At 41.4% G+C, this 27,701-nt stretch overlaps 1 protein-coding gene across 6 annotated transcripts in view; it reads left to right on the top strand.

Moving 5' to 3' along the window:
- The window catches only part of LOC114573504 (MORN repeat-containing protein 4), a 30,626-nt gene that overhangs the window by 2,093 nt on the left and 832 nt on the right, over positions 1-27,701 (top strand). Inside the window, exons 1-5 of one of the 6 annotated variants that reach the window (XR_003694908.1) lie at positions 1,162-1,289; positions 4,943-5,014; positions 17,340-17,454; positions 20,256-20,365; positions 25,773-25,964. Coding sequence is in view for 5 of the 6 variants with exons in the window: in XM_028605773.1 (XP_028461574.1) it covers positions 4,948-5,014; positions 17,340-17,454; positions 20,256-20,365; positions 25,773-25,912 (432 nt within the window). In the remaining variant the exon portion in view is untranslated. Of the gene's footprint in view, positions 1-1,161; positions 1,290-2,929; positions 3,004-4,939; positions 5,015-17,339; positions 17,455-20,255; positions 20,366-25,772; positions 26,976-27,701 lie in introns of those variants that run through there. The other 5 variants (XM_028605748.1, XM_028605741.1, XM_028605757.1 and 2 more) reach the window with 5 other exon arrangements.

The following is a 27,701-nucleotide window of genomic DNA, read 5'->3' on the forward strand; positions in this document are numbered from 1 at the left end:
AGCAGTTATTTCATATTCATGTTCAATATGTTTGTCTGTTCATTTTGGCACCAAACACCAGGGCAAATTCCTTGTGAGTACTTGCTTGGCAATACACCCTTTTTTTTCTGATTTCTGATTCCGGTGAGATCTTATTGGCTTTCTCCAAAATTTGAATGACACCATTATAGGCCTACCATCTTGAAAAGCTTGACGAGGAAGCAGTAAGAGCTGGACTTGTAGGCCATTATATTGTTATTTTATTATTATAATTATTATTATTATTATTATATTTTTATAATTATAATAAGACAATATTATTATAATACAACATCACATTTCATAAACTACATGTGTTTTATGTGCAAAAATCTTATTTATAAGTAACTAGTAACCAAAGCTGCCAGATCAATGTAGTGGAGTAAAAAGTACAATATTTCTCTCTGAAATGTAGCGGAGTAGAAGTAGAAAGTGGTGTGACCTACAAGGCCTACAAGTAGCTCAAATTTGAAATTAAGTACAGTACTTGAGTAAATGTTGCCTACTTAGTTACATTCCACCACTGGTAACTAGCAACAGTTAAATGTTTGCCATGTCTTATTAATAAAAAAAATAGTTAATTAGACCTATAGGCTATTAGTTAGTCTATTGCTTAATAATCCAGTTTTCCCCAGAGAAACCAAATTAGGTTTTTTTTTGCATTTGGGCCACCTTGATTCCCCCAACCCCCCTTAGCTTTTTAGTGAATTAAAGCCTTATTGGCTTTGAATCCATATCACCTCATTTAACAAACCCCTCGCCACCTAGTGCAGCTGGTTCAGCGCCCTGTGAGAACAATAAATCAAGTTACATAAAACCCGCCAAAACGCGGGTCTAATCACCAAATTGAAACATGAAATGACACAGTATCATTAGGAGGAACCTCGCGGCAGTTTTATAATCCTACAGAGACGGTGAGCAGCGCATAAAAATAAAAAAATAAAAAGGCAAGGGCAAAACGCTTTAACGGAGGAGCACTCCGGCTAATTAAGCCGTTGAACCCGTTGCCCTCGACAAAGATGTCTCCCGCGGAGGGCTGGACCGCGGGCAGAGAAGCCAATAGGAGGCCGCTTTGAATCGAGGTGGAGGAAGGGCAGCCAATGAGACCGCGGCACCTTGCGGAGACGCTGAAGCAGCTCCCGCTGCCAGGGAACTAGCGGTGGGGAGAAAAAAAAGCGAAATTATCGCTGAGAGGAGCAGAAATCCTCCAACTGCCGCGTTGTTTTCAGTGATGTAGAGAAAAAGGACTGAGTTGCTCTTTAATAAAACAGGTAAACTGTCTATTTTTATTACTGCAGGACTGCCCAGTGTGTGTGCGTGTGTTTGTTTCGGAGGTTGACAGCGTCATGCCGGCAGGATGAAAGGGATTAGGGCGCCGTTACTGTGGCAACATTAGACCGAGGGATACACCATAGATCCTTTCCTCCTCCTCCCGTCTAATAGGACATCGTGTCTGATGGCATTCGAGCAATTATTCAGCCTAATAAACGGACCTTAGGTGTTTTCTTCTTCACTGTGAAGCCTAAATGTTTCTCTAATGCTCCTGTCGGCGGTAGTTTGTCTATTAAAACATCATTTTGAGACAATAGAGAGAGGAGAGGATAGATCACGTTAGCCCATCAGAGAGCCACAGTAAACAAAGCTGGTTAACAAATGACAATGGATTTGAGTAAAACTGGATATTTAAAGTGTCAAACAGCTCCAAAAAGCACAGACAGGAGACACATAAGACGCCTAAATGAATAAAAACACCTCTGCTGTGCCAGTGTGTTGCTGTCATGCCACTGCTGGAGTAGGCTAACTAGGCTACTAGGCTAACAGTAGGGCACATGTCCAGGGGGCACAAACAGGTGAGGGATCCCAAAGTGAAGCAGTACTTTCAGTGACGGACTGGAAACAACAAACGGCCCTGGCATTTTCACCCACCAGCGGCCCACCGGTGGGGGGGGGGGTGTCGCAGATAGAACTTTTGACGCACGGAAAGAACACGCACTTTTGATAGCCCCAGTGATGGTGAACGTAAACTCCCATGCTATAAACAACTGCACCAAAACATAGACTTATACTTATACTTCATACCCACAGCACGCTTGTTGTTCTGTGTTGGTTAGTTTCATAGATTCGTTATCCATGTCTAGCTCTTCATCCTCCTCATATTCCTCACTGTCCTGTCTCTCTCCCTGGTGTGCTGGCTCAGGTATAGCGCTAACATTTTAGCTGTATTAGCGCTAATGCTAGCTGAAGCTGCACTTGAGTTTAAAAACAAATCAGTTTGCAGCATTTTTCAACGTCAGCCAACTGTGCTTCTCTTATATTTCTCTCTTTTTCTCTAAACCCCCCCCCCCCTTGTGTCGCTTGATGCCTTGATTAATTTTTTTGTCAACAACTTCCAACCACCACACTGACGCAGACCATAGACACATAAAGACGCAGACGCGGTCTACTCTGCTCTACTTGATTCGGTCTTGAAATTCCCAGAATGCATTGCTTCATTTTAACTTTTGCAAACAAATATTCAAATAAAAGAAATGCAGGTAGATTTGTTTATTTCAAACCATGCACGTTTACGTTTTTGAACATCTTATCTGAATAAGTAATTTTGCTACAAAACAATACAGACTGATGTAAAAGTTCGTGACTGTAGAGGGTAACCATGACTGTGATATTGAGAGACTCATATGTGGTATAAATACAAATCAGATTACATAACCAACAGGTGTTTAGGGATTACGATACATTTGGCTATCGTTTAGTAAATTAACTTTGTTATTGATGCTTGAAAGGGGTCCGAGAGAAATTATATGGGCCGCAGTTTATAATTAAGTGGCCGCATGCGGCTCTCTGATTGGCCGGCCGGCCCATGAGGGCCCGCGGCCCCTCTGGCATCTGCCCAAATGCCGGATTACCAGTCCGTCACTGAGTACTTTAATTGTATATTAGGCTATTGCATCTGGACCGGTTCATGCTGCTGTACTCCAATTTATGGTAAGTTTCTCTCTTGAAGAAAAAAACCCCCAATGGGGATAGAAATGTTGCTCCGCCACCTGTACATCCCTGTTCTCGGATTCGGGAGAGACTTGAGCAGGTGGACTGGTTCGACCAAATAGGAGCAGAGAGGGGGAACTGGACACACAGGGCTCAGGAGAGTGTGACTCAGGAGAGCTGGGCAGCCTCCGCCTAGTCCAGTGGTTCCCAACCTGGGGTCCGGGCACCCCCAGGGGGGGCGGCAAAGATCACAGGGGGGGCGCGAGTCTTTATCTGGTTTGAGGTTGAGGTAAAAAAAAAAATGTTTTGCACATGTTAAACAAATTATAATACACTAGAATATCTAATGTATACAAAAGTCTGTATGAAAACTATATATTTTCTTGTATCTTCAATTTTCCTGCCGCCACGGCATCACAATCTTATGAATGAAACATGCCGGAGAAACAGTGCTGATAACTCCTCTGTATCAAAAAAGAAAGAGAGGCTCTATCTCGAGAGTTACCTCAACTTCGGTTTTGGGGGGGGGGCTCAGCTTTTCTTAGACATGAGTAGGGGGGGCGCCAAGGAAAAAAGGTTGGGAACCACTGGACTAGTCTATATCAACGACTTCTCATTTAGGGGAGTGTTCAGGTGTTGGCGGAGGTTTCTGCCAGATGTCCCTCATTTTTGGGCCGGACGTCCCTCCCTCAGTTGGCATTCTAAACTCCGGTCAATTTGGGGAGCATCCTCCGAGCTACAACCGACAATCAAATTATGTTCATCTTTTTCATTTGAGTAAAATTCCCATCACACACTCAACTGCCATTTCAATTCCGGCGCTCGCCTAACTACGTGCAAATGTTCCTCCAAAACAATATCCTTCCCCAGGGCTATTTTGCAGCGGCACGTTTGCTGTGTCAGAAGCTAGGCAATATATTGATATTATATCGATATCGTGATATCGGACTAGATATTGTCTTAGATTTCGGATATTGTAATATCATGATATGGTAAGTGTAGTGTTTTCCTGGTTTTAAAAGCTGCATTACAGGAAAGTGATGTAATTTTCTGAACTTACCAGACTTTTGTAACTGTTCTATTATTTGCCTTTACCCACTTAGTCATTATATCCACATTACTGATGATTATTTATCAAAAATCTCATTGTGTAAATATTTTGTGAAAGCAACACTAGTCAACACTACAACATCGTTGCGGTATCGATATCGAGGTATTTGGTCAAAAATATCGTGATATTTGATTTTTTCCATATCGCCCAGCCCTAGCTGCGTCCGGCGCTTGGCGCCGCCCAAGACGATTGTGATTGGTTTAAAGAAATGCCAATAAACCAGAGCTGTGTGCACTAGCCAGACCTTCCTCAGCGGCGCTGTGGAGGAAGGTCTGGTAATGCGAGACTAGCCTCAGTCTGACTCCAGCCCTATCCAACACCTTAGGGATGAACTGATGCTGAAACGATTAGTCAGAAACAGATAAATCAAGCAGCAGAAAATGAAGACTCAACAATTTCATGAATTAAAAAACAAAGCAGAGTTTACCTGTGAGAGCTTGTATGCCCTCCAGCGCTCTCACAGCAGATGCTCGGGGCCGCGTGGTGGCTGCTCTGTGCGCGTGCTGCTTAGTTTTATACGCGCAGGTGCCATTCTTTCTCTCCCTATGTTTTGTTTCATGCTCGCAGCTGCCTTTTCACTCTCGATTGTTGAATTGGTGCGCGACGAGGGATATCTGCTCGTGTAAAATGATATAATTAGCTTGTGAGCATGTTTTATCGCACTCGCGAGATATGACGTAATCCTGACGCCATACACGGTTGGTTAAAAGGTGGACACGTCATTAGATGAACTCCCAGCTGTGCGTGCGCGTGTCCGAATGTCAGAGCTGCAGGTTATTTGGTCCATGTCTTGATGATGTTTTTGTGTGTTGTGGTGTGTGCCAGCAGGACCCATGACCCTGACACGAGGTTCCTTCAGCTACTCCAATGGCGAGGAGTACCACGGCGAATGGAAAGAAGGCAAGGCCACCCGTCCATCCTCCATCACTGGCTGCATTTGCATGCACAGCAGCAGTGTTTTAATAGGATTATGGGCGTAGCAGACACGGGGTATGGTGGGGGGACATGTCTCCGGCACTTTCAATGTCGGTGCCAACCGTCCCCCACACTTACAACACGTCTTAGTTGATTTGAACGCACCATAAGTAGGCGAGTGTGCACGGTACTCGGGTTGCGTCAGTTGATTGATAGACTCATATAGATATAGCCAATAAGAAAATAATATACTGTATAATAAAAATGTATACACCAAATATATGGAGGAAAACTCAGTGTAAGATCGGTGTATATGATGGATTAGTGGCATTAGAATGTGCCAGAGGCCACCAAATTTGGGCTATTACAGCCAAAAAGTAACACTACCCCCTGTGTTATATCTGTATCTGTATTTCCTTCAATCATAAATGAAATGTAGGTGACTTGGAATCCCCAATTAGGTGAGACAAATGGTAGAATACTCCTCCTGAACCATCTGTCCCCCTCACTTTGGAAATTACAGCTGCGCCCCTGAGTGGGATCAAGACGATAATGCACACGAAGCAGCGCCCGTGTAAATAACCACACTTGTCTTTGATTCATATAATAATGCTCTTGAGGGAAGTGAGCATAATCACAGTAACATACAGTACATGGAGTACTTAGACTTAGTTTGCCACCTGTTTGCAGCTTAATGGCATTTCTCACTCATAGGTTACTTTGAGTATGTGCTCGGCTCACTGTACGGACAGGGAGAAGGAAGTCAGTATAAAACTGTTTCCATTATAAAGACCATGGAGACAAATGCTGCAAAGAATGGATATCTTAAAGGTTTTTGGTGTGTGCAAGCACTGTCGCCTGGCCATTTCAACACATTTGGGTCCATTGAATAACTAAAATAAATACTGTTATAACATAACACATTTTTTTACTCTTATTTTGGGATCTCATTTAACCATTATTTAAAATATTTGCCTACTGCTAGGGATGCTAATTTTGGAGTTTTTTTTTTTTTCTGACAAATATCGACCGAAAGAAGTACTCGGCGGTCCGTGGCTTGTGTGTCATAGCCTGTCCCTGCCGCACCCACCTGCCAGGTGGTCAGCTGTTACTGTCTGGCGTACTCTGTGTGTAGGACGGCCAATTTAACCTGCCGGGCCTCACTGATGTCGTGCCATATGTCACGCAGCTCTCCGCTGTGAGCACCGTCCAGCAGAGAGACAGGAGCAGAAAGAAAGAGCAGCTTAAAACGCAACTTGCTATTGCAAAGTTTGTACCAAACTAGTTAAGTAGCAGTTAGGGAAATAGATTGTATCGCCTATTTTTTATTTTATCATGCAAAAACTTTTTTAAAAACTTTTTTTATTTTTGTTTTAATATTGTTTTTAACTAATATAGTATTAATTGGTCAAATTATTATCAATTCTTATTGTAACATCCCTACCTACTATTTTATCGATAGCAGGCTGCTGGTTTTGTTTACTGTTGCTGAGCAGTGTTTGAAGAAAGTAGTTATAGAGAAATAAAGGTGGCGGAGGTGAGCTGCAACAATGTTTTTTTTCTTTATTTAATGCTGCAATGATTTCCCCAATAACATTATAGCACAGCTGTTGCATGAAAGCAATGTAAAACCTTGCGACGGCAAAGGTCTACTCACGGAACAATTACAACATTACGTGCAACTACCTCACATCAGATTTTCTAATATCAAGGGTAACCACACAAGCGTAAGCTATTTGCCACTAAATGGCAAAAAACAAAGTGAAAGCGTGCCACTTACATACAGTAAATTAAAGGTGCAGTACGCGAGGCTGTGCAAAGATTGTTGATATTTGAACTCAACTGCCAAACAAATACACACCAAAGAAAGAGGAAGGAAATAATAAAATACATGCATCCGGCTGAATTTCCTGCGGCACCGGAGCTATCCCGGAAGTGGAACGTCGTGGCTAAAGACTACTGCTGACTAAATGAAATATGGCAGAGTCGATATTAGCTCACATTAGCTTGTGGATTAGCAAACTGTTGCTACTGCTGTAAACCAGCCAGTTGGGAGCAGCCATCACAAACAATAGCAAACAGACGAGGTTAAACTGACCGATTGAAAACAGCAAACGAAGCCAACGTTATTACCCACTTATCTATAACGACGAGAGCCCGCATTAGTTTTCATTCCGTTGAAATCACGGAGGTGTCTGCAGCGTTCAAACGCCTCAGCGATGTTAACAAGGCTCTTCCTCATTTCCCGGTCATGCAACTTCTTTTTTAATTTCTATTCTTCAGTCCTTTTCCTCTTTTGCTGTTTCTCTGCCAACTCTTCTTGGTGATGACTCCTGGCCCAGACTGCACATTCCCATTCCCCCCTTCCCCCACCACTCGCATCACTCGCTTGCTGATTGGCTGGAATAGTGTTTTATGGCTCTTGCACACCTTTCTGTTTGTTTTCCATTTACAGAGCCGGCGCTGTGTAGGAACACCGGATTATGTTTCAGCGTACACAGAAAATAGGGAGCTAGGTGACCGTGAGGAGATGTTCGCTGAATTTGACAAAAAGTATATTGGATTAACATCGCTTACTACCATCTTTAAAGGTACACTGTTTTAGGAATTTCTCCCATCTAGCATCAAATGCGTGTTGCATCTACGGTAGCTGTTCTGTACCAAGAAGCTATGACAATTTTTGCTTTTTTGGCGACGAGGATTCCTTCTCCTGTGGTTCGGCATAAGTACGATCCTCCATTATGAACTAAAGTGCAGTGCAGGCTTTCACATTTGCCGGGGGAAGTGACAAGCGCCTCTCACTGATCTCCTCCGTTTCAGTCACGTGATGCCGGCTTTGAACAAAAACACTTTGTGGATTAGCTAGACAGTAGGGGTGTGACGAGACGCTTACTCCACGAGACGAGACACATCACGAGATTGAGTTCACGAGAACGAGACGAGACGAGATTTTAAATTTTTTAAAGAAATCCTCAATGATGAAATATATGAATGGAAAATAGTTTTTTTATTCAACTGAAAAATCACAAAATGCAAAACAATTTAGGTGCCTTTTGAAATCAACTATTAATGATGAATGTTATTTAACTTTTTTTTTTACTATTTTAATGAATCATATGCAGTAAAGGACATGCAAACACTGCAAAATGTTTTGTATAAAATCTACCAACTGGCTTCTGCCCTGTGAAATCTAACTCCTTCGAACAAATCGAACATAAAAAAATAAACAGTATAAATAAAATAAATGTGTAAACAACAGAAAATGTTTAAATGCAAACAGTAAGTGTATCAATAACCAAAGTACTGCTCTCTCAAAACTACAAGTGCAAACAGAAACAATTTTTTTCTAGAAGATAAACTACACAGAACAGCCTAAGATATGGTCGTGTTATTTTTCAAGAATATAAGCATGTCGACTATTTCTGGCAGCAGTTGAGACCTTTGGGCAGTAACTGTCTCCTGCAGTAGAAAAAACACACTCACTTGGAACTGAGGTAGCAGGGATGGAAAGGTATGCTTTGGCAAGTGGAGACAGCAAAGGATATTTAGGAGTTGCCGAAATCCGACATTTTCCACCACAGAAAATGGCCTCATATCAGCTGCAATGAAAACGCCTATGTCCCTCGTTATTGCCGTGGCTCTTGCACTTACCGGTGGCAGAGATGCAAAGGCTTTTAGAGTTGTTTGGCCTTTTAATGTTTTTCATGGGTGCTGTAGTTGGTAGAGAGCTGTGGTGGTGCTGTAAGTGTTTTTGCATAGTGCTCGTGTTAGCCGCGGTATACGGCATTTTTTTTCTTACAATATTTACATATTGTGTTCGTCTTGTCTGTCACTCTTTCGCCGTTTATTATTTCCGCAGGAAAACCAAAATGTTTGCACACAAATGATTTAAAAGTGGCAGGGGGATCTTCAATAGTCATTTCACGCTCCATCACGCTGACATCACATCGCCTCACGAGACAACTTTTCACCTCGACGAGAAGTCTCGTCACGTTTTAATCTCGCGAGATCTCGTAAAACGAGATCTCGTCACACCCTTACTAGACAGGTAGGTTAGTGCTTTATGTCCCTCTCGCGATATTTCTTTTTCCCACTATGGCCACGCCAAGACCCGCCCTTCAATAGCTACTATTGGCCAGGCGTCCATGCTTACGTAAGGTAACGTAACCTGATTTGTTCAGTTCCTATCCCCTGACCAATCGGCTATCCTAACCTTAACCACTCGAGGTCAAATGCCTAACCCCAACCAATCGACCACACAGTGGGATTCGTAATTTTGCGTCCCTCTCAGCAATTATAGTTTTTCAAAATGGTGGAACGACATGGAAGCCTCGCTGGACTTGCCCGTCCAATGTAAATACAGATAAGAAATTCTTTGCTTACGAGGATAAGTCAGATCATTGGCAGAGGTCATTTTACACCAATGAGGACATATTTATCAATGAAGACATTGATTTTAGCTAATAAAATACTTAAACCACTAAGAAATGTATCCCTTTCACAGTTTGAGTTTGAGAGTATGACAGCAAACTGATGCTGCTACATGCACTGAGGATAATTTTCATAATTTGAATAGCAGAGTGTCATTTTACTTTTGTTTCTTCAGTTTGAGGCCACATACGGAAACTTTTATCCCATTAAATCACGATACCGGGCGGCTTTTTTTTTGAAGCCATTTTTATTATTATTATGATGATGTTTAGCTAATAAAATAGATTGCATCAAACTGAAGTCAGTAACCATAGGAGAATGTACACACACAGAGCATCTGGTAAGTGAGCTCTCTGAGATAGGAAATCGCACTACCTAAACCAGTATTTGCAGTTTGACAAAAACACTCCGATAAGCTTTAGGGCAAGGTTTAATAAAGCACAAAAGTTTGGCACCAAAGCGAGCGTGAAACGCGGGGAGAAACATATGGTCTCAAGCAAAAAAAACTGCTAAACCGGTTTGACTCTGATGCTCTGATATGTTCAGGTTTGAGTGCAGCTCAGTGTTTTTTTTTTCTTCTTCTTTTTTTTAGCACAGACGTTTCTAAGTTACGACTGGAGAAATGAGTCAACAAATAGAACTGATGCAGATCTGTGTAGGCTGTTTGGAACTGCCAGGATTTCTTGCCATTGTGTGACTTTTTTATTTTTAGTTCAAGAAAAACATAGTACACATTCAAGATGAAGAAGCAAAAGAAAACGCCACATACTGTTTAAGTGTATAAAGTAGTGCTGTCAAACGATTAAAATATTGAATCGCGATTAATCGCATTAATGTCATAGTTAACTCCCAATCAATCGCACATTTTTACCTATTCTAAATGTCCCTTGATTTCTTTTTGTCCCATTATTTTTTCTCCACTTGTGCACTTGTGCATATATAGCCTATATTTGCGGTCTCAAAACGTCCCAGTTAGAGAGGAAATGCTGTAAACATGTTCTTTGTAAATCTTTACAATCATTCCCCGAAAGAACCATGCAGGCCTGCTATGTTGCACAATTCAAATTTTCTTCAAAACGTGCCATTTTCAGCGTGTAGCGTTGCTCAGAGGTTCCGGTTAATGTGGCTCGATCCGACACAAAGAAAGCAGAAAACGAGTGACATCCAGTGGAACTCCTGGCGGCACCGGAACTATCACGTAAATGAACCACCGTCGATATAGACCAAGTTCACGGAGACGTGGCTTGGGAACCCGAGGGCCACTGGTTCAAGTCCCTGCATAGACCAAGTACGGAGTGCGGGCACCTCCTGGGCACTGTCTAGGTTCCCTTGAGCAAGGCATTGAACTCTCAACTGCTTGGAGCAACACCCTGTAAGGCAGCCCGCCTTTGCATCTCTCCACAAGCATATTGCATGTGTATTGGTCCTGTTTGTGCATTTGTGTGTGAGTGAAAAAAAATGAATTTACCCTTGAGGGATTAATAAAGTTTACATTATAATTATTAAAAGCTGAGGTTGAAAGTTCCTTTTTAACATTGGAAACAGCAGTTGAGGGAAAAACTCTCAAGAGCTTTGTGTAGTTGCTGTTCTGCACCTTTTAACTGAAGCCTACGCCCGGGCATAGTTTTATATTTTTTGCCATTTCTGAGTTTATTTTTTCAGTCAGTATCCTTTCTTTTCTGGTGCAGTGTAAAGTCGTTTTTGTTGAATAACTCCACTTTAAAGTAGTTTATTTATGTTCTTTTTCCACTATGACCGATTGTCAGACTGAGAGAAAGTTCTGTGGCATTCATTCTCTGTATGTATTTGTTCGTGTTTTACAATAAGGTTTCTAAAAATAGATTTATTTTTACGCACTGTTATCAGTATGGGCCGATTCGCAAGTTAAGACACCTTGTATAATTCCATGTCTAAACAGAGCTAAAGTACTCCTGGGAATGTATTTTGTAGCACTTAACATACCTTTTCCTACAACACAATTGTTTTCTGGCATTTTCAAAATGTGTGTAGACATTGTGTTGACTTTAACACTACAAGCTCAAATAACACTGCTGACTTTGTTCTGTAATATGTAAGTGTGTGTGTGTGTGTGTGTTTGGGAGGTGTTGCCATGAGCAAAGATTGATGTGTGTGTGTGTGTGTGCGTCCATGCACGCAAAGTCACTGTTTGCACACAAACATGTAGCGGTGAGTTGGACAGAGGTCTAGGGTGTCACATGAATAATTCAGCGGGGCAATGGGTGAAGACAGGCTCAGAGGCTATCAGGTTACAGGAAGTAGCTTGGGTACATGCACAACAGCCAGGGTACAGCCAGAAGCCATTTACTCATGTACTTCACCCATGCAGTCATTTAACAACTATGCATTACCGCTATCGATTGACATAAAAGCCGGACAAATTCTGCTAAACTGTAATTAGCCGGAGAGCGTGACCCGACACGAGATTGAGGGGAGGGCGTTACGACGGAGCTGAGTGACAGATTAGAGTCTGTCTGGAGGGATCAAACCCGAAGAGGAAATGAATGTCCCTTGCTGCAGCGGTCCACTGATAATCTGTGACGAGTAAACTGATACAGCGGCCTGTGAAGCGCTTTCACTTTCCCACTCCATTTCATTATATTCAAAGAGCAGCATTCATACCTTTGATACTCCTCTAATGCTTGATGGAAGACGCTGCTCTTTAAGGCGGGGACGATATGCTTTTGTCCCGATTCGATTCTTTCACGATACACAGGTGCCGATTTGGATTTGGATTGCGATTCTAGGAGTATTGCGATTCGACAGTATTGGTTGTTGCGATTTTCTTTTCCTTCTTTTACAAAAACAAAAACTTGAATAATACACTTCTAGAGACAATATGTCATGAGACTTCTAAATCACAATAATAAATCACACGTCAGTCGGTCTGACATTTATTTCATTTGTAAAGAAGAGCATGACATGGATTTTCTGCATTTTCTGCTTTCGATCTGTTTCGCCGGAAACGGATATGATGTAGTGGCTGTTGGCGGTGCCGTATACATAAAATATTTAGGCGAATCGTTGGTAAAAAAAAAAAAATTGATTCTAGGGAACGGATTGATTTTAAAAATCGTTGCAAAAAAAAAATCACAATACATAACGTGAATCGATTCCCCCCCCCCACCCCCCACCCCTACTGCTCTTGGTGTTTGTGGCCAGACAGCTCCACTCCACAGATCAGTCATATTTTAGCAGTTAGTCTGTGAAATTTTCCGCCTCGGGCTCTTAGTCCCTAGTCAAGGCTCCCACAGCCTGAAGAGATGGATTTAAGTCCCTGTTGGCCCCCTTTTTACCCATATATACCACACACACACAGACACACAAACGTACACATATCTGCACATATGGATGCATGATGTTTCAGAGGACTCTGAAAATGGAATGCAGAGCTCCAGATTTAGCTTCTGCCTTCTCCAAATCTCTTCTCCAAATCTCCCGTGAAAACCCTGCTGAGATTAGGCAGAGAGCAGCACATTAAGCAGCCCCGACAGATGGACTGCCTAATTTACTTTGCCATTAGCTGGGAGCAAGGGACAACACTCTCTAAGCTCACCGTTTCCTCACCCCCTGCCTCCCCCCTCCTGTAAATCCCTATCCGCTGTTAAGGCCCTAACTTCGTCGCCTTCGTCTGGGCCAAAGAATTTGCACTGCAACACAACGCACAGACTACAGCCGACGGCCAAGTACCACGTACGTTTTGCACATGCAGGCAAGGAAATACCTCCCCATACCAGCAGGCGGCTGTAATCATTTAACAAGGGAAACCGGATACCTATGCTATGATAACCACAACAAACAGCGTTTGTGCTAGCCAGCAGCGGCAGAACCGAACGGAGCCTACGGTCCCTCTGCTTCACTCCCTGCCGGGAAGACAGCGGCACCGGGAGATGGCTAACTGAACTATGCCTCTCCCGGGCTGTCAGCCAATCTCTCGGCAAAGAAGTCTCCCTACGGTGGGAGCGGAGTGACCAAATGGCCCGTCGCTGGCTTGTTAGCTAACGTTAGCTTGCTAATTTCCCAACATGCCTTCATCATACACTGGTTACCGTAAAACTTGCCAAAACACACGTCACTCATCCGGCGATAGCAATGTGCTTTCGTCAGATTTGACAAGAGCGTGTGAATTAAACATTAAGTTCCTACATTTTACTAATTTAGAGGCTGGCCGGCTGGCTGGTAAGCTAGCTTGCTTGCTTGTGTTTAGCGGTGCAGAGGGCGCCGAGAGAGGTCTATTACGGTCTTCATATTAAATATCATGGTGTAGGATATTAGTTTATTAACGTTAGTTTATTTTGTTATGTGTAGGTATGTAGAGATCTTTTAAAAGACGTGTTATTGTTGGAATAAATATGCCTAAACAAGTAGTTATGTAAATCTCGTTGAAGGCTACGTTTGCCATCTTATGGACAGAATGTGCAAAAAAAAAGTCATTCCAATAGTTTGAAACCTGTGTGTTTTTAGAAGGAACATGCAAACATAATTTTTGACCAGTTTTGACCAAGCTGAACAGTCAATCAGATGAATTGGCTGTTCAGCACACACTAGGTCCCCACAGACTGGGTCCCCACAGACTGGGTCCCCACAGACTAGGTCCCCACAAACTAGGTCCCCACAGACTGGGTCCCCAACTAGGAATGACGCCTGACCATGTCAGGGCCTTTAGGGATCCCACACACACACACACACACACACACACACACACACACACACACACACACACACACACACACACAGAGACACACAGACACAAACACACAGAGATACGCACACACACACACACACACACACACATACACAAACAGACAGAGACACACACAGACACACACACAGACAGAGATACGCACACACACAGACAGAGACACACATACAGACACACACAGAGACACACAGACACACACACACACACAGAGACACAGAGAGACACACACAGACACACAGACACACACACACAGACAGAGATACGCACACACACACACACAGACACACAGAGAGAGACACGCACGCACGAACAGAGACCCACACACACACATACACGCACACAGACACACACACACCAGATCTTTCTTTCTCTCTTCTCTCCTCATGCCACTTGGCGAGCTCACAATAAATCCTTTCCCTCGCCTGCGGCTGCTACGAGGAAACCCAGGACCTCCTCCGCCCGTTTCCAATCGTGCCTCACATCCAGTTCTTCTCCCGCTATGTCCCGCTGGGCCCGCTAATAGATGTTGGCATGGAGAAATGTTCAATTTTTTCCTTCCCTTTCTCCTCCGACTGCCACCCTCCTGCTCCTCCTCCTGGAATTTAGTCGCAGAATTAGAGGGGGAAAATTAGGTCTTACCTCTGTGGGAACATTTGAAGAGGCAAAAGAGAAAGAGAGAAGGCTTTAAGGAGATTCAGGATTCTCCTGAACTGCTAGCTCAAACATTTGCGTTAGAATAATACTGTACCTGCCTTTCAGTAAGCGTCTGAACTTCTTTGATGTGGTATTCATGCTGAGATTAAACTCTTTACTTGTCCGAAGCTTATTGGATTTTTTACTTGCTTTTTTGTGCTCATTGTGTATCTTCACACCAACCAAGCACGGGAAAAGCTGTAGAAAAACACGGGCGTAGCGTGTGTGATATTTCCCATATATTTATCTAATGTAAGGTGACCTTGGGTGTTTTGAAAGGCGCCTCCAAATAAAATGTATTATTATATTATTATTATTTCTGAAGGGACATTTTGAAGCTTGTGGTTTGGGTTAGTTAAAACATCTCAAGGGAGAACGTTTGTACAACAGGCTGAAGCTGAGCCAGCATTGAACACCACATGCTGACACGGAGTGGCTGAGAAACCTGTCAATCAAGCTGACATGCTTCCGCATTTACACTCCCATTATTAGCCTCATTATGTATATAAATATGATCTATTTTTAACTTTTAAAGAGACACAGAGACCATTCTACATTCTTTTATCTCCGTGCATTGATTATTGCAAAAGGCCTTTTTACTTGTCCCAACCCATCATCTGTCATTTAGACAAGCACTAGGGGGAAATGTATTAAAAAGGGACAATAACGCTGAAAAAGGCGACTACAATGTTGAGAAAGGAAACTAAAAAGTCAAAAAAAGCCGACAAAAACATCAGAAAAGGCAACAAAAATGTGGATAAAAGTATAAAAAATGTAGAAAAAAGCATCAAAAACGTCAAATCAGACACACACAAGGGGGAAATGCACTTTGGATTTCTCAAAACATCTGGCCTCATTCACAAATGTTTTTTCAATTTGTTTCTAAAACTGAAAAAGAGAAACATAAAAATAATTCTACATCAGATTTGTGAAAACAGGCACAGACCACTGATTTGATCGTACCCATGTGAAAAATCTTTGCCAATCAGGATTGTGCTTTAATTGGACGTTCCAGGCAGTCCCGTTAAGAAATGCCCCAAACCAGTGAATCGGCTGGGTAAGTCCCAGTGTGGGACTCAAAACATGGCTGTGGTCGATATGCCCCGTGTCCTTTATAAAACATGGTCTGAAGCTTTGTCTGTACTATAGAAACGGGATATTTTCAATGTCATCCGTTCATAAACAAACTGAAATATCTTAGAACGCCAAATAGATCCATGTATTATCAAAGTTTAGTTTTTTTCCATGCATTTGGAATCATTCAGTTGTTATTTTACTTCATAACTGATTATTGTCAGCTTGGAGGTTACACTGAGCTCCATTCAACACACATGGGGAAAATTATTCCCAGTTAAATAGAATAGTTGTGTATTTTTCTGTGATAAATATTTGCTTTTAATTTACTTTACAGTGTCATTTTCACTGAAAGATTTGCCTTCACACAGGATGATCGCCCACTCTATCTTTTGGTTTAGTACCAGGGTTTCCTCCAGAAAAGTTGTTAGGCCCGGTGGCAAATGTCTTTTTCGTCGAGGAGACAGTCCCAGACTGATGGCAGCAGTAACGTAGTTTCTGTGATAACATAATCATCCAAAGAAAAGAAAAAAAAATTGCAAAATTAAGAATTTGAAAAAGCTATGAGAGAGATGCCGTACATTATCCTACATTAAGTCAGCGCTAAAAGCTAACTGGAGATTTACAAGTATGACTACGTCTAAGTTTCCAACCGAGCCGCCCTCTATAGGCTAAATGTAGTTTTAAAAAACGTCTTAAAAATAGATAAAAGCTTTAGTGCGTAACTTTTTGATATTAATGAACATCCGTTACATTCAAGCCGTTGCCAAACGAGTTGCTACAAAGCTAATTCAGACCATCAGCTCCACACAACTCTCTCTGTGTTTCTCAGTACGGCTATGTTCAGAAGATTCTGGCGTCCGGTGACTTTCACGGGCAGAAGCTCAAGTGAAGATAATGACCTCTTCTGAAGAGTCCGTCATGTTATTTTAATCCTCCGTGTCCTCCTTGGTTACTAGCAACTGCGTGGAGGAGGGATGGGGGCACGTGCGCGGTCACATGAGGCTTGTATCATGTGGACGTGCCAACAAATTCCTCATGGGGGCGACAGAAACTACAAACTGTAGCTTTAACAATAATAATTTTCCAGTGGGTTAGGTCTGATGGGGGTCAAATTAGGCCAATACACTCGGCGAAACCCTGAGTACTTTTTGATAGTTTCGTAATTATTATCATCACGCCCAGTTAGTTTTTCTGCCCATTCTTATCGTTTCCTGTTTCCGGTTGTTCTATCTTTCTGGCAACATTTTGAGATTTTTATGAGCCTCTTGGGGCTTCCATATCTCACCTGTGGAGTTTAAAGCCAAGTCTTTTTTTTTTTTTTTTTTTTTTTAAATAAAGAGCTGATTTGAAGGAGCGAGCTCAGCTGTGTGTGTGTGTTTGGTGTTGCAGGTCTGCGTCATGGCCTGGGACAGCTGACCTTCAGCGACGGGACGTGCTACACCGGACAGTTTGAGAACGGCCTCTTCAACGGCTGCGGGGTGCTGGTCTTCCCCGACAGCTCCAGGTCTGTGCTTCACTTCCTGCTCACCGCACCCTTGGCCTTTTTAGAAAAATGATCTGGAGGCTCGAAACTAATATTACAGTAGCCAGTTCAATACCTCTTCAGTTTCCTGTTTTATTTTCTAGTCTGTTTTGTCCCGTGTCATGTCATGTTTTACTTCCTGCCTTGTGTTTTCCCACCTTTGTGATCGTCTGGCCCACCCTGATGTGTTTCACCTGTTCCTGAGCCCTCGCGTCACCTGTCCCTTGTTTCACCCTCGTCACCTCTGCTGTCAGATCATTGTATTGTGTGTGTGAGTGTGTGTGTGTGTAAGTCTCCCCCTTTGTCTCGGTGTTCCAGTTTTTGTTGTTCTTCCTGCTCTTTTGGCTTCCTGTATGTTTTGGAACTAATTTTGCCTGCTGTCTTCAGGACTCCTTTTGTTGTATTGTATTTTTTTTATTTTTTTATTAAATCCTCAAGCTCACCGCTGCCCTGCTGTCTCTGCATTTCTGGGTCCGCCATTTCCCTAAACGTAACAAATTTTTAGCCAGAAAGTTTCTCAAAAATTTTAATGAATTCATTTTTTTTGGCAAACCTTCTGCTTGGTGTCAGGTGTCTGCTGCAGTCATGGAGGGAGACTATTTTTGTGATTTTTATTATCATTTAATATAGGCTCTAATCTATTTTTGTTGAATCGATGAATCGTTTTGGGGTCTTCAACATTTTTTAAGTCAAGGACCCCTTAACTTAAAGAGAGACGGAGCAGGGACCCCTACTGCATATACTGTATAAAATGTAGTTGCATATTAAACTGGGCCTACAATAACATATAGAGCGGCCTAAAGCCTTTATACATACCTTTTTAGCTATTAAATAATTGTTGCCATGTTTTTATAAATCACGTTTTAATGTTGAACTTAAATGTGGCAGAGTTAATCTTTAGGATAAACTGTTTCTGTGACTACCTTACTTATAGGCCAGTAGGCTATCATCAGTGTTTGTTTTTTCACAAATACGCTGATTTATATATGCTAATAATATATTGGATTCACAGACATTTTAGATTTTAAGAAAAAACTTTAAAAATTAAAGCAACAAATTGTCATATTTTAGAAGCTGATAACAGATATTTGGTGTTTTTGGTTGATAGAATTATGATTCATTGATTACAAGTTTCCCCAGTAACTAACAGTATATAAAGAATGTCAATCATTAAGACTAATGATGTCCGAAACAGCGAGGTGGTTAAAAGTGGGTTCAGATGGCCGCATGTCTTTTGTAGGAGCCACGTTTCTCCTGTATTTTTGTTTATGGTCTCAATTACTATATTATTCAGTGATTATTATATTATGCACCGATATAGTTGGTGGTGGGCGAGTTCACCAGGGGTTTGGGCAGAAGTAGTCTCGCTTTGCCAGACCTTCCTCCACAGCGCTGCGGAGGAGGGTGTGGCGAGTACACACAGCATTCCGGGATGGGAAAGAAACATGTTCTGGTTTATTTCTATTTCTTTAAACCAATCACAATCGTCATGGGCGGCGCTAAGCTCCGCACAGTGCCGCTGCTAAATAGCCTCGGGAAAAGGAACTTGTTTTGGTGGAACGTGTACATTCAAAAGTTGTTTTAGTCGTGCAACAGAAACTCCGATTGGACAGATAGTCTAGCTAGCTGTCTGGATTTACCCTGCAGAGATCTGAGGAGCAGTTAACCATAGTCCTCACAAATCCACCGGAGGTTAGAACGCCAACACAAAGAAAGAGGAAGGCAACGGACATCGGCGAAAAGACACGCATCCGATGGAATTTCCTGCGGCACCGGAGCAATCCCAGAAGTGGAACGTCGTGGATATAGACTAGGGCGGAAGTGATAACAGTATATGTGTTTGCTTCACCAGGTTTTTGGGCTTTGAGAGAGAGAGGGGTGAGCCTGGGAGCAAACACTTTCTGTTGATCGCACTCACGCACTTATTCGCATCACAAAGTAACTTTAAGTTCGGTAACTGCAGTTCTAGTTGTATTTTACGCGTGAAAGAAGAAATCATTGGAACTGGGTCTGGCTGTTTGTTTCACCTCCCAGTGTTTAGTCCCTCGCGGCAGCACTTTTTTGGACTGCTTACAGCCGCAAGACATATATATATATATATATATATATATATATATATATATATATATAATAAAACAAACTGGTTCAGAATATGAAGAACTTAGTTTATCAGCTTCAGAAAAGTTTTGAGTGTTAAAAAAAAAAAACAGAAGCTAAAAAGTGTGTGGTGTGTGGATTAAAAAAAAACTCAGAAGTGTTTGATAATCTCTCAACAGTTTATGTAAAGCCCTTTGAATTTTGAACGTTTTTTGAAGAAGTTCTCTGTTGCTCTAATATCATTTCAGAGCTATACTTTTCTTCTATTAATATTCAGAAATTACACTGTGACCTCGCCTGAAAACATTCCTCCCCAATTCAGATTTGTGCTACTTTGGAGTTTTTCATTCTTTGTTTAGTTCAATGTTCAAGTACAGCTGTGGATGTTCAAGTGTCCGTGCCTGTTCAGGGCCATCTGTTGAGTTGTTAGTTGACTAATTCTTCATTGCCATTTGTCACTCTCATACCTAAAATTCCAAACATTCAAGACCAATGTTGCTACAATGTAGACCAAAACCTCAATTATCACTCATGTCACTATAAAGACCTTCATTTTGCTTTTAAAAAATGTCCTTCCTCGCCGTTCTCTCAACTCTTGTCCTTCATCCTTAAATCAGTCCAAATAACTGGACTTTAAGTTGTTTTTCTTCGTGAAAACGGGTGTTCATGTGAATTTTTCTTTTTAGGTATGAAGGTGAATTTGTACAGGGCAAATTTCAAGGCGCCGGCGTCTTCACTCGCTTCGACGGGATGAGGTTTGAGGGCGAGTTTAAAGGCGGATGCGTGGACGGCTACGGTAAGACTACACTACTCAACTCCTTCTCCTCACAAAGGGGTTAATACAGTACATTTACTAAAGTAGTGTACTTTGAGTACAACTCCGAGGTACTTGTGCTTTACTTACGTGTTTCCATTTTGTGCCACTTTAATCTTCTACTTCACAATTCAGAGGCAAATATTCTCCTTTTTACTGTACTGCATTTATCTGACAACTTTAGTTACTTTGGAGATTCAGATCATTATTTAATAACAAGTTCACAATCACAATCAACAGATAAATTATGATGTGTTATTATAGATTAGCATACAACTTTATTGATCCCCGGGGGAAATCACAAGCTACCCAGCAGCATATAAAGTTAAGTATAATCAAAAGTCTCTATAGGCAGCTATATTTATGAACGGTACGCACTTCCTATCTCCTAAGTGGGCGTGGCTTCGTTTCAAAGTGTATCACATCATATAAAAAGTTATATTTGCATAGTGTATTTATATTTTCTAACATTTGATACTTACACAGCTGAAAGCCAAGTTTAGAATTAAGAAGACATCTGTGGCGTTTGCGACGGTTAGTTGGCTTTAGCTTACCTTAGTAGATCTCGCGAGAGTTTGTTTTCCTGAGACAGGAACGGGTCTCGAACTAAGTTAATTTTCTCCTGATGTGTCCGTCTGAAAAATGCAATTCTAGTGTCCCAATGTTAAGGAGATACGTGGCTTGTAAGAAATAGGTCCAAGTATTTATTTTGGATGACTATGGGTGCGAAAGAATCGCTCATGATCTGTGATCACGTTGGCTTGTCTTATTGGAATCAAGACACTCAGGAGCTGCCGCTAGTCTCCTAGAGGCATGACTCCTTGGGCCGTCTCAATTCTAAACTGTCTCTGGTATAATGTTTCCGCTGATAAAGAGGGTTCTAATTTTGAAAGTATATGAATTGATCAATAATTAGAATCTAATAATATAATATAAACTATATTATTCTGAAATGGGCCATGTTTATCTGTGTTCAGAGCTGCCAACTTTTCCCCAAACCTTGGAGTGAGATTTGGTGGGGCGAACCCAAACTTTTTCTACGTACAAAGCAAATGTCTTTGGCTCATTCAGCATCATTACTGTCAGGGTTTAAATTGTGATTTGTTATGTGGTGGGGTTCTCCCTAGGGGGGTCCGGGGGTATGCCCCCCCGGGATTTGTTTTAAAAATAAACCATTAAATGGCACTTTCTGGAGAGTTTTGTGCAAAGAAATGGAGAAATCGAGTCTTACATGATATGTGCAAAACTGCAAAATTTGCATTGTTGTAGTCTCAACAGGTATTAGGGCATTTAGCATTTACATTACTGTTAATCAGTCATCACTTGATGATACACATTGTATTACCTTGTTATGCTATAAGAAGTGACCCATACAATGTGCCAAACATAATGTGCTACATGAAGAGACAGTGCAGCATATGACAGTAGCAACAGCTGAGAAGATTTGGGTCTGTGGTGACCAGGTCCACCTCACGCAAACTTCCTTCTCTCTCTTTACTACTACTACAACACACACACACACACACACACACACACACACACACACACACACACACACACACACACACACACACTAATGCTTCTCAGTGTAGGGACCAGGGACCCAAAGTTAAATTAACATTGGTCTACCAAAGGGATCTACTAGGACCACTGAAATTCTAAAGAATGAGAACCACTGATTTACATACATTCTAATCCTTTAAAACTAAATAAATAGAAATAACCATTTTTTGGGTACCAAGGGGACTGGTGGCCAAAGACCAAATCTCATTAGATTAGGCAGTGAGTGAAAATCATTCTTCAAACAAGGCCTCTCCCCACCAAAAGGTCCAGCAGAAACTGGACTGAAAAATACCAACAGCAAGACAAAAGACACAGCATGGCTCATTTTGTGCATGTGTTATAGCCTTTCTCAAACTTTTTTTGTGCCAAGGCCCAGTAATGTTTGGCCCTTGTCCTCTGTGCCCCACTTAATGTAATTCTTTTGGAAAAAGAAAGACTATTTTTTCATTTTATGAAACATTTAATGTATTATTTACAGTTACATTTAGAGATGCACAGAGGTGAGCTGGCACAAACATCTGGACCAGTCACAGCTGCATGGCCTGGCAACCAAATGGCATCGGTTTTGTTTCCAGATTTTGTGAGAAGACATAATTTTGAGCATTAAACACTGGATTTTTATGGACCTATTTCTACCCTTTTCTACATCAATTAATGCTGGAAACAATTGAAAATATATAAAAATAAGGACCTCAGGCATTCTGTATTACTTCAACTATTCTCTAGTCTAGTAGATCAACTTTTTCTAATTTAACGTCATGTCTGCTGTGTCAATAATTTACTCTTCCCTCCTCTTTTGCGTCTTTTTCTGGGGAAGTTTAAAAAGTGCATGTGGCACTTATTCATGTGAATCATACATTAAGTCATTTTAATTAATTTATAAACCCCTGGACTTCAATAGCTCAGATGTGTTACATCAGATTATTTTACAACTTTGTGCAAATTCAAAATAAACCTCCTCCCATCTGTGTTCTCCGAAATTTGGAGAGTTGTAATAGTCTGCTGTGCATGTCGTTGCTCTGCTGATATGGTAGTATCTCATTCAGACCGTCTGACCGACACAGAGACCCATTTGGGTCTCTGGTCTCTGACAAAGTTTAGAGTCGGCTGTACGCTGCTCTTCATCAGAGGTAGAGCACGGACGCACCGCGTCACTGCCCACAGCAGAGCGAGTCCATTAAAATGAACTGAAGTTGCTACACTTACCAGCCGCGCTGCTCACCTCTGAGAGAGTGGACACAAAGCGACAGACGGGTCTGTAATACTCAAAGCATACCTGAAGCCGGGGGAATGCGCCTGGGACATTTGCGACATTTCAAAAAAAAAAAACCCTCTCACCGTCTCTGAAAGCATAACTAGTCGATCACGAGCGGCTCGACAGGTAGCTCTATAGATAAACATAAACTCATCTTTCAGGCATTTGACCGACCGTATTGTGATATTTTCTTCCCACTATGGCCACGCCAAGACCCGCCCTTCAGTAGCATTTACACACTACTATTGGCCAGGCGTCCATGCTTACATGTACAGGTCCTATCCCCTGACCAATCCCCTAACCCTAACCTTAACCACTCGAGGTGAAATGCCTAATCCCAACCAATCGAGCTGCTGCGTAGGGCGGGTCTTGGCGTGGCCATAGTGGGATTCGTAATATTGCGACCGGTTTGACACTTCTTTCTTTTTTTTTGACCGGGTTGACACTTCAGCGTGAGAAATCGGGGGTGTGGCGTGTGAGCGTGTGAAACCAATCAAATGCATGTGTCTCACGGCCAATGTGTGAGAGTTGGCAGCTCTGGTGTTTTAAGCCGCCAACGTCTCCATCCAGGCAGCGCTGCCTGGAAGGCACTAGGATTAGGCAAGGGTTAGGTTTGGGCTAAAACGCATTAGGGTTAGGGTTAGGGTTAGGTGCCTTGAAGTCAACGGTCGCAGCGCTGCCTGGAAGGAGACATTGGGGGCTTAAAACACCATCGAGCATGGGCCATTCTGCATAGTCTACTTTAGTAGTTTTACTTAAGTAAAATGTACTTGCACTTATTATACTTTTTACTAAATGCAGGATTTTAACTTGTGTCGGAGTATTTCTACACTGTGCTATTGCTACCTATCTGAGTACCTCTTCCAACGTTTGAGTGCAGTGATGCAGGTAATCATCCCTGAAAGTAAACATTTAAAACTAACAGGAGGATGAAGCATCAGACAAGAAGGTTTCTTAAGGTTAATTTCAATATCTCCATTTGGCACCTTTAATTGCTTCATTTTAATGTTTTTATTTATTTTATGATTCTGATAATTAAAAGTTTGTGTCACGTCTCACACATTTAGGGAATAATATGTATTTAATTTTTTATCTCACACATTGCTATAGAACTGGTCTCTCTCTCTCTCTGTCTCTCTCTCTCTTCTTTGTTCTGATACCAAATGTTTTAAATACTTTTTTAATTATACTAAACAGTGAAACGTGTTAATTGTCTGGACTGGAGTCCCCCGTGTGTGTGTGTCTAGGCTTTTGAGTCTCTGAGGTAATCAACACGTTTTTATTCATGTCACCATGACAACTGGTTCATTTTCATGCTTGTAAAAATAGAGATGGAACATAAAGATTCCTTTAGGTTGAGAGATCTAACAACCTGAAATCAGGAGGCGGGGTGAGCAGTGTTTTAAAGGAAGGGCTTCATTTTTAAATGTTTTTATGGAGTTTTTAGTTGAACATTAACCCAAGTTCAGGTATCAGTTAACAATAACCCATTATTTGAAAGAAGGAAGAAGTCAGATGTAGGACTGGGTATCAAATTCAGTACTTTTTAGGCTCTTATTGCCTCTAAACAAAGTAACGATTATTGACAAATGCCTCGGCATTCAATACCCAATTTTGATACCTAAGTAGTAGGGCTGCTCCCTCTAAGTCGATTAGTCGACTAATCGGTCGCTTTGGTCTTAGTCAACTTAGATTTCTTTAGTTGATTAGTCACGTTTTATGCTTTTTCATGCTGAATGACTTCCAAGAAACTTCCGAGCACATCTCTGATAAACACAAGAATTAAAGTGGTGCTTTTGCATGACTCTTTGCAAAGAAACTCAGATTTACAGATCTGTCGATTAAATCAACCGATCGATTAGTCAATACAATTGAATGAGTGTTAGTCGACTAAGAATTTCTTCAATCGAGCACAGCCCTACTAATTAGTAAATCTGATCAGCGTGAGTGAGCCAATAAGCACGCAGCATGCTTCTTCCAAAATCTAATAATGTTGGTGACTGGCTGTCTAACGTTACATGACGTAGAGACAAGCAGAAAAAAAACTCTACGTTACGCACAGAGAGTAGGAGTAGGAGCTGAAAAATAAATGATAAGATTTGTGCAGTAATGCTGTCATTTCTTTTTGTTTTATAAAATGGGCATTAGAAAAAAGTATCGTTTTGGTTTAAAGAAATGCCAATAAACCAGAGCACGTTTTTCTCCCATCCCGGAATGATGTGTGGATTAGCCAGACCCTCCTCCGCAGCGCTGTGGAAGGTCTGGCAAAGCGAGACTATCCCCCACCATGCCTAAGCCACGGGGAATTACTGTATTTTTATAATATATTTTAAGATGTTTTTAAAAACTACAGTTTTCTTTTTTATGGCTCTGTCATATTTCCAAATGTCCAGTTAGCTTTTAGCACTGACTTCATATAAGGGCCCTATGGAATCTGTTTTAAAGCTTTTTTAAATTTTGCGATTTCGTCCAACTTTTCTGGGAGAAACCCTGAACCTTTGTTATGTCAGAGTCTTCGCTGTGTCCTGTTTGCTTTGATGAAATATGTCACAAGAGATCTGTCTGGTCCAGGAGTGCTGACGTTTTCGGGCGGTGGCGGCGGCCAGGAGGGCCTGTTTGAGACCAACCAGCTGATGAGGAGGGAGAACAGCCAGGGAGCCGTGCAGAGAGCGCAGGCAGCAGCCGCCAAGGCCCGAGCTCTGGCCATGTGACCCGGACTACATCACCCACAGTGCCCCACTTCCAGGATCCCCCCTCCTCTCGGTTAGAAGGGCTGATTATGTTATTTATGGAGAGATTGGTTATATTCTTTTCCTTCTCACGTCAGTACGATTTTGCTCTTTTACATATATTTTATTTCTCTTTCCTGTAACATCCAGTATTATCTGGGGTAGAAATCAATGGCTCCAGTTTCTGTTCTCCAATTCTCCTTTTTTTGCGTCCGATTAGAAAGCCACTGATTCAGGATCAGCTGAGGCCAAACCCCAGATGAACTGCTCAGTCAATACAATGGTGCTAACCCTGCCTCAGGCTCAGCTCATCTGACAAAACACAACTCTGGATTCAAAAGTGCATATGGAAATTCCAGTAAACATTGATTTGGTGTTTTTTGGGGGGTTTAAATGAGAATACATTTCGATTTTCCTTAACCAATCACTAGAGACCATCCTACGCGTCTGAATCTAACGTAATTTTATGTCGACACCGATGCGTAGCCAAGCCAACACGCTGGTTTTACTGGGGTTAAGTGGAGCGGAGCAAAGTAAAAACAAAGGATACAACGTTGGCCAATATTTAGACGGCTTATCGAGACCGCAGCGATGTCATGTCACAATACAAGACCAATCAGTCAACTGGGTGGAGTGGGTGGACTCAAAGGTCTGGACCCAGGCAAACATTAAAGCAATTTAAATAAAAATAAAAAAATAACTATAACTCCACAAGTTAATTCAGATGTGTGATTATGTTTTGTTGCCTGAGAAAGAAGGATTTGTGGCAGCGTAATTAATGTTTACAACCTGAAGGTACAACCTGAAAATGAGATGAGCTGCAGAAGATAGAAAATATTATTTATAATAGACTAAAAGTGTCTGACATGTTAACTTGTGGAGGTCACCAATTCAAAACGTAAGCTTAAAGCATTGATATAATAACCCCGCATAAAATGATAGAGTACAGAGTCTGCCAAAATAAAACATAAATAAATGCTTTGATGAATAAATTACTTTATAGTTATTAAATTTACCAGAAATGTAAAAAAAATAAAGAAATACATGTAGGCATTCATTAATTGATTAAAAAAAATGCAAAAAAATAAATAAATACATTTAAAAGTCAATAAAAATAAATAAATGGGAAAATTAAAGTAAATAGATACGGGAATTAATACACAAGGTAAATAAAAGACAAAAACAAAGATTTGTTGTAGAGACTAAATTTAGCCCAGTTCAAACTCAGGCAATCAATCCTATTTTAACCTTTGAATGACCAAATCAGTGCATTCTGGGTTTCCTGCACACCTTAACATTAACAAGCTACGTCCTGCAACTTGTGGAAGTCCCATTTCAAAACTATAAAGTAAATAAGCTTAAAAAAAAAAAAAAAAAAAAAAAAAAATGAATATGCCATTAAAAGTACCAAAAATATGAATAAATACATGTAGGCATTAATTCATTGATATAAAAAAAATTAAATTAAATGCAAATATAAATTTGAAAGTTTAAAGAAAAAAAAGAAATGGAAAAAAAATAGAAAAATAAATAGGGGAATAAATACTACGGTTAAAGGTCCAGTATGTAGGAATTTCTCCCATCTAGCGCTGAGATCGTATATCGCAATCAACTCTCTGGCGCCACGCAGTTCAACGTACATATTCCAGCTACGATAGCCTTCACGCTTCAGAAACCCGGTCTCTTGCTCTTTTCAATCTCCTTTTTCTTTTTCTGGGCGGAGAAGAAGAAGACTCCTGTTCCTGAAATTTGGATTTTGAATACGTGTGGT

Source organism: Perca flavescens, chromosome 2 (assembly GCF_004354835.1).
Source record: "Perca flavescens isolate YP-PL-M2 chromosome 2, PFLA_1.0, whole genome shotgun sequence".
Classification (NCBI taxonomy): domain Eukaryota; kingdom Metazoa; phylum Chordata; class Actinopteri; order Perciformes; family Percidae; genus Perca; species Perca flavescens.